Source organism: Oncorhynchus mykiss, chromosome 2, assembly GCF_057628025.1.
Source record: "Oncorhynchus mykiss isolate SJ-2025 chromosome 2, ASM5762802v1, whole genome shotgun sequence".
Lineage (NCBI taxonomy): Eukaryota > Metazoa > Chordata > Actinopteri > Salmoniformes > Salmonidae > Oncorhynchus > Oncorhynchus mykiss.
This window is the reverse complement of record NC_143023.1, coordinates 29,866,682-29,876,663: the sequence shown is the minus strand read 5'-3', so window position 1 is coordinate 29,876,663 and position 9,982 is coordinate 29,866,682. Positions and strand designations below refer to the sequence as shown.

The 9,982-nt window shown below is 42.4% G+C and overlaps 1 protein-coding gene across 1 annotated transcript; it reads left to right on the top strand.

Moving 5' to 3' along the window:
- The first annotated feature begins 2,766 nt into the window (after positions 1–2,766).
- On the top strand, positions 2,767–8,334 carry LOC110486705 (G1/S-specific cyclin-E2). The gene is made up of 12 exons (XM_021558487.3): positions 2,767–2,827; positions 3,694–3,755; positions 3,882–3,960; positions 4,078–4,128; positions 4,639–4,784; positions 5,179–5,314; positions 5,580–5,726; positions 5,858–5,953; positions 6,034–6,168; positions 6,291–6,402; positions 6,504–6,661; positions 6,912–8,334. Exons 2-12 carry the CDS (start codon positions 3,736–3,738, stop codon positions 7,017–7,019), a joined length of 1,188 nt encoding a protein of 395 aa, XP_021414162.3. The 5' UTR covers positions 2,767–2,827; positions 3,694–3,735; the 3' UTR covers positions 7,020–8,334.
- The last annotated feature ends 1,648 nt before the right edge of the window (positions 8,335–9,982 follow it).

The window sequence follows — 9,982 nt, the reverse complement described above, 5'->3', positions numbered from 1 at the left end:
CTCTTCCGTTTCTGTCCATTTGATCCATTCAACCTTTTCTACCAGGTTTATTAAACTATGATGAAATCTCTTTTGCAAGAAAGACCTACCAGCCAGCCTAGACTTTATTTCCAAAACAAGCCCTTTATAGCACTGAGCTGAGACAGCTATGATGTTACTTTCAGTATGACATTCTCATGAGTTCTGAATAAAGAGCACATAACAGCTTTGCACAGCAATATTAAAGCCTAATAAAATGTTTAAAAGATGGACTTCATCAAACAATTGAGAACAAGTTATCACAAATGTTTGACCAATCACAAGTGAGCAAAGTAGTTGGCAGGAAGATCTTCAATAACTAAACTCTGCAAAAAAAATAAACGTCCCTTTTTCAGGACCCTGTCTTTCAAAGAATTATTAAAAATTCAAATAACTTCACAGATCTTCATTGTAAATGGTTTATAAACACTGTTTCCCATGCTTGTTCAATGAACTATAAGCAATTAATGAACATGCACCTGTGGAACGGTCGTTAAGACACTAACAGCTTACAGACAGTAGGCAATTAAGGTCACAGTTATGAAAACTTAGGACACTAAAGAGGCCTTTCTACTGACTCTGAAAAACACCAAAATAATTATGCCCAGGGTCCTTGCTCATCTGCTTGAACGTGCCTTAGCCATGCTGCACGGAGGCATGAGGACTGCAGATGTGGCATGGGCAATAAATTGCAATGTCCGTACTGTAAGACGCCTAATACAGAGCTACAGGGAGACAGGACGGACAGCTGATGATCCTCTTAGTGGCATACCACGTGTAACAACACCTGCACAGGATCAGTAGATCCGAACCTCACACCTGCCGCCTATGGGCACACACCCACCGTCGCTGGACCAGACAGGACTGGCAAAAAGTGCTCTTCACTGACGAGTTGCGGTTTTGTCTCACCAGGGGTGATGTTCGGATTTGCGTATATCGTCGAAGGAATGAGCATCACACCAAGGCCTCTTACTCTGGAGCGGGATCGATTTGGAGGTGCAGGGCCCATCATAGTCTGGGGCGGTGTGTCACAGCATCATCGGACTGAGCTTGTTGACATTGCAGGCAATCTCAACGCTGTGCATTACAGGAAAGACACCCTCCTCCCTCATGTGGTACCCTTCCTGCAAGCTCGTCCTGACATGACCCTCCAGCATGACAATGCCACCAGCCATACTGCTCGTTCTGTGCATGATTTCCTGCAAGACAGGAATGTCAGTGTTCTGCCATGGCCAGCGAAGAGCCCGGTTCTTAATCCCATTGAGCACGTCTGGGACCTGTTGGATTGGAGGGCTAGGGCCATTCCCCCCAGAAATGTCCGGGAACTTGCAGGTGACTTGGTGGAAGAGTGGGGTAACATCTCACAGCAAGAACTGGCAAATCTGGTGTTGTCCATGAGGAGGAGATGCACTGCAGTACTTAATGCAGCTGGGGGCCACACTAGATACTGACTGTTACTTTTTATTTTGACCCCCCCACCCCCCTCCTTTGTTCAGGGACACATTGTTCCACTATTTATTAGTCACATGTCTGTATAACTTGTTCAGTTTATGTCTCAGTTGTTGAATCTTGCTTTGTTCATACAAATATTTACACGTTAGGTTTGCTGAAAATAAACACAGTTGACAGTGGGAGGACATTTATTTTTTTTGCTGAGTTTATTACAAACAAACAACCGATTCAACACTTTAGGAAATAAACAGTGACCCAGAAAATAATAACTCTGATAAAATAATCCTATACAGTTGTTTTAAAGGCTATACAATGGAATAATGACTAATGTTTATTGTGTGTTGAAATCTGAGGGGTATTGTACGAAGTGGGATCAATTAGCTGGCCAGCTAGGCAACCAGAAATAACTGTCGATTTTCTGAATCATTAAAAAGGCTTAACTTTATGCTTTTGGTTGTTGAGTCAATTAGACAATGCCCATTTCAAGCATAACTTTAAAAACATTTAATACATTATTTCAGAATATTTCGGCATGTAACTCCTTGATCCTGCTTTACTGTATAGGCAAACATGGTTTAGTAAGAAACTGTGGTAGAGGTAGGTATGTATACATGGGGGTCGATGTCACTATTTGGACGGGTCCAGCAGTCTTATCTTGGTATGACAAATAATGCATTAGCTAGAAGAGGAGTTAAAAAAGAAAGCTTCAACCTAGCTCAATCTATGTACAATAACAATAAGCATATAATCTCTGCGTTGAAACGTGTAAAAATCTTCCTGTTTTAATATGACAGCGCTCCACACTATCTTAATCTCGGGTTGTTTACATTTTGAAGGAAGACCACGTTGTTTCTCCTGACCCTCCTCTGATTGGCTAAGCGAGTTTGAAACCCCTCCCAAAGGTGGACCTGTAATACGGAAGTGTTTTTCTTGTAGCGAAAAAATAAGAAAATAGAGCATAAACCTTTTTTTTATATATACTTGACCAAGTGTAAAGGCTAACTCAGCGCCTACTGCGTCATTTAAGGTTAACCGGGAAATAAGGAAAGCGTCCTTTTTTCCTAAAAATATCAACTAAACCCCTCTTGTGCAAAGTAGATCCGCCATCCATACAAAGTCGATGAGTGCTAGTCTCTAATAATGATCGAAAACACGTGATCAAATGTATTACCTCCCGGGAAATAAAACAGAATGTTCGCTTTCTTATTTGCAATAAATGGAATTCAGATTTGAACATTTAGCGCGTTTAAATGAACCGGGAACACACATGCGCACTTGCCATGGAATGGTCATATATATAAAGATTGGCGCCGGCGCGACAGCTGATCATTCATTATTCGTTCATTCATTTCTGAGGGTAAGTAGCTGGAGAGTAATTGTTTGCTTATTTAACTAGCTATATATCTCAGGAGTTTATTCCGAAGTTGCGTGGTAAAGCTATTATGTCGATGAGTAACATTTCGTTTTTTTTTTTTTTTTTGTCTAAAAATATTGAAAAGGAACCAAATAGCAAGAGAGACTGGTAACGTTAGCAAACAAGTTGGTTGCAAACTAATGTTATCTGGCTAACATTAGTTGGTTGATTTGATAAGACAATACATCTGTTTCTTCACATTGTTTTTACGCTGTTCTTTTATCAAATTTGATTGATATTTAACATTAACATAGAAGCAACCACTGCTTTTCAGGGACGTGGCATAAAGATACTTAGCAAGGAACTTTGCTAGCCAGCAAACTACATCATGCAAATTATACCTACCAATGTTGAATTATTGCTGCGGCAATACATTCTTTAAGTATCATATCCTTTATCTAAACTTTTATGTTGCTGTATTAGAGTTAAAGTTGGCTCAGTTGGTTAGTTGGTGAGCTACTGTAGCTAGCCATAGTGCCTGTCCAAATCCTCCCGCTTCGAGAAATTGGCGCGTAGTTGGGTTTCACAAACCATCAAATAATTATCGTGTGGTTACTTTTGTTAACAATAACCATGTAAGTTACTACCAGGGCTTCTGACATAACACTGGGACTACGCATAAAGTTGATCTTTATGCAATTTGTGGTAGATTTCTTTATGAAAATGACGGTACTCACAAGCTCAACCCATTTGGCATGCCATTTTACCGCCGGAAAAAAACAGCCTTTTATTATCCAATCGTGTTTTGAACTTGTAAAGATAAGTATTTTTGCCATTTTAACAATGTTTTCGCCCTGTCTCCGTTTCAGTGGATCATTTTCGGTGGAACTCTGAAGCCTTCAATTGACAGAATGGCTAACGTTAGACGCAGGTATGGGATAAAGCCTTGTTATCAACAAGCATGATTGCAAGCTAGCTATAACATTGCTTATTTGTACATGTTTGTAACAATTGGTATGGTGACTGCTTTATGTCGCTAAAAATTCTGTCCTTTCAGTGGTCGCATCACATTGAAAGCAAGAGATGAGAACGCACCAGAAGAGAATGTCAAGATCAGACGAAAAAGAAAATCTGAGGTTTGTTCAATTAGCTAGCTGTGTTATTTTTAACTGTTAGTGTAGCGGTATTGTTTTTATTGGTTTGTCGTCAAATAAGAACTATAATCTTAGCTAACTGTATTGTCCACTTTTCAGCCATCCAAAAAGATGCCACCCGCAGTGAAGAAACAAAGCTATGAAATTCAGGTTGGTTGCTTGTTTATTCTATTCACTTTACCAAGTTGTGCCAGTGATTGATGACTGTAAATCATGTGGGAGAATTTAGGGGTGAACTATAGTCAAATTCGCATTGATGTCGAAGTAATTCTTGATGAGACTTGACTAGTCGCGTTAACTGTGTCAGTGGGTTAGACTGAGCAATAACCCCGCGTTTTGTCTGTCCCTTTCTCCTCCACCCGCCTAATCTAAATCACATCGCATGCTTTGTTTCGTATACACTATGGAACCTCTCATAAATACCCGTTTCTGTCGAAATCATTATTTTCTTTTCTATGTTAAGTTCATATGTATACTATAGCTATGAGCAGTTTGGTAGTTTTCACTGTGCTGGTAGCATGCTGTGACCTCTATTTGTAAATGAGGGCTCTGTTGGCTATATGGAATTATCACTTGGTACATGCATGCTTATTTATATCTGCATTTGCTGCTTATGTGACTGCTGATGAAGAGATTGAACTTGGTGCCTTTTCTCTCTAGAAACGGTGGTCAGAAGAAGGGGCAAGTCCATGTGTCCTCGTAGAAACGCCACACAAGGAGCTGGAGATGACAAGAGACCGGTCTAGCTTCAAGCAGTTCCGATTCAAGAACATCTTCATCAAGACCTCACCGCTGCCCTGCCTCAGGTACAGTGTGTGTTGAAGGGGCTTAGCCCAAATGCCCTTTACACCTAAATAGAGTGGAAATTGCTCCCCCTCTCATGCAGATGCCAAATGTCTTTGTTCCTAAGGTGTACCCCCAACGCTACTTAAGAAAACTCTGAATATGTAGTGTTTTAGTGGGACTTGACTCACGTTAGCCACTTGGCTAACGTGTGTCAATGCAACGCTTACATTAGTCAGGGTGGCAGTAGACCTGCAACTAGAGACACTTCAGCTACTCTGAACTTTTTGCGTTTTCTCCTGTTTGTTACTATTGATGACGAACAAATTCAGTGTCTGGTGTTGGGCCCTCATAGTCCATGCGATTGCACACTGGATGTCCTGTTAAGACCGGTGTGTGTGTGTTTTCCCCTTGCAGCTGGGCCAGCTCAGATGACGTGTGGATTAAGATGCTGAACAAGGAGCTGAAGTATGTCCATGACAAGGGCTTCCTACAGCAGCACCCCAAACTAAAGCCCAAGATGAGGGCCATTCTCCTGGACTGGCTTCTAGAGGTATGTGTGTCTCTGAAATGACTTGCTGTACTCCATACAATCTTGGGCCTACTTGTACCTGTTACTTGTACCCATCTATAAGCCTTGATTACACCCGCGACTGGATTTGTAATGACTGGATATGCATGGGCCAAAGGTCTGATACTCCACCTCCATAGTTATTATCTCAGGGGTTCTACATCTCCAATACTTCTTTACTATAGTGCCCCAGGATTTGTACAGACCTGACTGATGTCTAACCCATCCCTGTTTTGTCCTGTTGTAGGTGAGTGAGGTGTACACTCTGCATCGACAGACTGCTTATCTGGCTCAGGACTTCTTTGACCGCTTCATGCTGACACAGGACGATATGGAGAAGGACCGACTGCAGCTCATAGGCATCACAGCCCTCTTCATCGCGTCTAAGATGGAGGTAGGAGTAATGCCCTCTGTTTTCATGTTGTTCTGGATGGCGACCACTGCTTTAGTTTATACTGTCATAACAAAATTGCATTTTATGTATTTTTCTCAAGTCTAATCGTTCCCCCTCCTTATGCCCCTCAGGAAATCTACCCTCCAAAGCTCCATGAGTTTGCCTACGTTACTGACGGCGCCTGTGAGGAAGATGCGATCCTGGAGATGGAACTTGTCATGTTGAAGGTAAAGAAGCCCCCTGTGCCCAACCCTGCACTGTACTAATTCAGTTGTCACATTACTTAATGGCTTCTCTCCTCCATCAGGCGCTGAACTGGAACCTGTGTCCAGAGACAGTGATCACATGGCTTAAGCTCTATGCTCAGGTGGAGTCCCTAAAGGATGGCGTCAACTTCCTGGTACCTCAGTTCTCTCAGGACACCTACATCCAGATCACACAGGTGAGTCCACAAGCCCCCGCCTCTGCAGGTTTTACTGTTCCTTCTGACACATGACTGTCATGGAAGGTTTTTAGCTTCCCAACAGCTGTTTTAATGGTTGTCCTGGTCTCTTCATGTTACAGCTTTTAGACCTGGCCATACTGGACATCAACTGTCTGGACTACCAGTATGGGATACTGGCTGCTGCTGCCTTCTGCCATTTTTTCTCATTTGACGTTGTCCACAAAGTATCAGGTAAGCAATGATTTGGCATCGTGTACATAGGTTGGCCCCATTCTGGAACCCCACAGCCCTCCTGTGTTATTACATAGTTACTAATGTCTGTTTCTGTGCAGGTCTGACGTGGGATAGTATTGCTCCCTGTGTCCGGTGGATGAGCCCCTTCATGCGCACGGTCAGCGCCTGTCCCAGAGCAGAGCTCAAAGACTTTAAGAAAGTGACGTCTGACGACAGACACAACATCCAGACCCACGTAGACTACCTGTCCATGCTGGTGAGGGCTCACACATTTCAGGGGCTGGAATGAGTACAATATTAAAAACAGAATGGCTACACTGTTGGCTGTTTAGAATATTTCTACCAGTGTTTAGGAGGAGCAAGTCGCTTCCACCCAGAAATGTATTGCAGCCATCTTGATGCATGGGCAGCCATTTTGTGCTACCAAGTAATGTTTTTCAAGTGAATGAATGGAACTGCTCATACAAATGTTCGTTGTTCTTAATGAAGTGTCTTGTCTGTTGCAGAGCGACGCTCACCAGAGGCAACCGGACAGCCAAGACAGTCTGTCGCCTGCTGCCATAGGAGGGATATTGACTCCACCAAAAAGCACAGAGAAACCAGCCAATCACTGAGCCCCAGGGTCTCCTCGTGTTGATCTTCTGGCCAACCCGATGAAGGGAGAATTCCCTAGACGTCACGCCTGACCAGTCGGAGGCCGGGAAACTTAACTTCGGAACCTCATCCTCACGTGACCAATCAAATTTGCCTTTTGGTAATAACTCACCTTTGTGTAGCATGTTAAGAGGTGTTATTTTACTTTATATACCAAGCTGGATATCAGAGTATATATGCAGTACAACCATGGAAATTAGCTCATGGTTACTATATTGACTTATTTAGTCAAATGATTGCAACAAAAACCCTGTTCTCATAATCTTAATCCCCAGAATTAGAATTTTACATGGAGATAATTTGAGGTGAATCAAATCTTTCTCCATAGGAAACATGTCTGCTGCTCCCTCTTTTACTTGAAGCTGAACATCTCAATACATGGGATGTTTTGATAGCTAAAAAGCGAATATTTTATTTGGTACATAATACACAGTTGAGTTGCTCAACTCAGTCTCTTAGCATTGTGGTATCGTATGTATTTAGTGCTGTTTAGTCTAAATCTGGGTACTCCTGGGAAAGCTCAGCCGTACAATAACGCCGAAAGAAGTATTGATGTTTGCTGTGGTTACGTTTGAACATTTGAGCCGTTTTGAAAGGGTTGTGCAGGGTTAACTGTTTACGATACCATCTTGAGCACCATTTTTGAACGTATGTATTCTCTCCACTGTGAACGACTCACTTCCATGTGCCTGGTGCATTCTCCTGCCACAACACATTCCTGGAACACTTGACTTCAGTAGTTTGATTTTAGGCCTCTTGGACCAATTTACAACCATGTCATTTTAAACTTGTATTTATTTGTTCATTTAAGCCTTACAATGTTTTTATCTCCGTATATACATTCTTCATAGGGCTATGAATTCAGTTCTTTAACAATGCCAAAGGAAGGCAACCTATTTAAGTCACGGGATGCATGTTATTTATGATTTTGACATTGTTATGGGGGGGGGGGGTATAATGCAGTTACATATGAAATGTTATGTTGCGTAGTTTTGCGCTAGCCTGTCCGTGGTGCCGTAGTTGAACTAGTATGGTGCTGTAAAGACTTGAGAACCCAGAGGCTCCAGTGGAGGGCTCTAACACCCAGTCTGTCCAGCAAACCTGTGACTGTCAACTGAACCCTTCAGTGTTGTGCAGATGCCTGCCGAGGCAGCGGTATACAAAGAACCATGTTTAAACTGTAAATACCCATGTGTATATGTTATGTACATAAACTGAATGTTCTGTTTTCTAATGGGAACATGAAATGTATTGAATAAATGAAATGGAAATTAATACATTTTGCCTGCTTTTATGGTTGACTTTGGAATGGCAGCATTTGCCTAGTACTTTTTCGACCATGGTTTGTTAAATTCTTGTGAATTGGAGAGGGCATGCCATTTAGAACAGGTCTAACCTGAATGCATCAAGCCACAAGAGCTGTATACAATACTACCTATTACATGGACATAATAGTCTGGAGGAGTCCTGCATCTCTGTGACATGCTGAGGGGAGATGGAAAGTGAAGGGAGAAATGGGACGAACATCGCCTGGCCTCAGAGTGCGGTGTGAGCCTCACGCCTCCGCTTCCGACAAGAAAAAAAAAGTACCTTTTCACAGAATGGTGTTAAAGATGAGGCCTACACTTTTAACATGTGCTTTGCATTACTACAGTATCCTTCTTAGGCCTTGAGTATTGTCTTGGGCCTGGCATTTTAGTTCATGTTTACACATGCTGTGGGAGTATCTTCTGAGGGGGAGGAGAAGGCTTCACTCTCGAATGACAGCCGGCGTGGAGAAGAAGCCTTTACCATGACTCAGACGGAGTCACAATGACGTGCTCAACATTCTAAGTAATCACTCAGGTATTGAAGGGTGTTATGTTGAAACCAGAGGGACAACACTAATCTTATGAATTCAAGGTTAGATAAGGTGGGTCAAAACAGCTGTAAGAGACTGTCAGTAATATGTGATTGTGTTAAAGGTCCAATGCAGCCATTATCTATATCAAGTAATTTCAGGGTAACAATTAACTTATTGTGATTGTTTTCAATTCAGATGGTCAAAAAGAAACTTAGATTCTTAGCAAACAACAATTTCTCAAGCAACAATTATGCTAGGGCTGTCTGGGAGTGGTCTGAGTGGGGAAAACTGAAAACTAGCTGTTTTTGGCAGAGGTTTTGAACTCTTTCTTTTTTGTCTATTAACTTATCCACTGCCTCGTGATGTCACCAGGCAGGGCAAAACTCCTTCCCACCAAAACAGGCTGAAATGTCAGTCCGTATTTTCGAACACTAAAAGGGAATTGTAATTTTCACAATTGCACAGTATTATTCCAACCTCATAGTGTGGAAATATACTGTACTCTATATTAAACACAGGAAAATTATGTTTTTGACTGCACTGGGCCTTTAAGAAAATTGCCCAAGTCCTATCTCTAGTCCCTCTAATGTCCCCCACCCTGAAAGGACTGAACAGTGACTGATCCCTGGTCAGTCAGCTCCGCTTGGGGGTCTGTGTGTGATGATGCATGTCTCTCCATGAGGCCAGTGTGTGTGTGTTTGAGGGGGTAGTCTAGGAGGCAGACAGTGGGATAGCAAGGCAGGCATGGGCTGCTCTCTCTCCCCCCTCCCCCTTCCCAAGTCTCGGTTATTGTGTTGTTATTGAGAGGTTATTGTGTTGGCCTGGGAACGCATAGCCCCCACCTCTACATGCCAGCGTTATCATAACCCCCCACCCATCCCTCTTAAACCAACCCTGACAAAGAGACCCTCTCCCCCCACCCCTGACTCAACTGCATAATGAGTCCTTCATTTTTATGACAAGTTTTTTTCATTTTTCAACTTATCGTACGTACAATGTGCTACCATCTCCACGTACAAATAGCCCATATTATCTATGACACATCTACAGTAGAAATATTTGTTTAAATCCTTGAGAGAA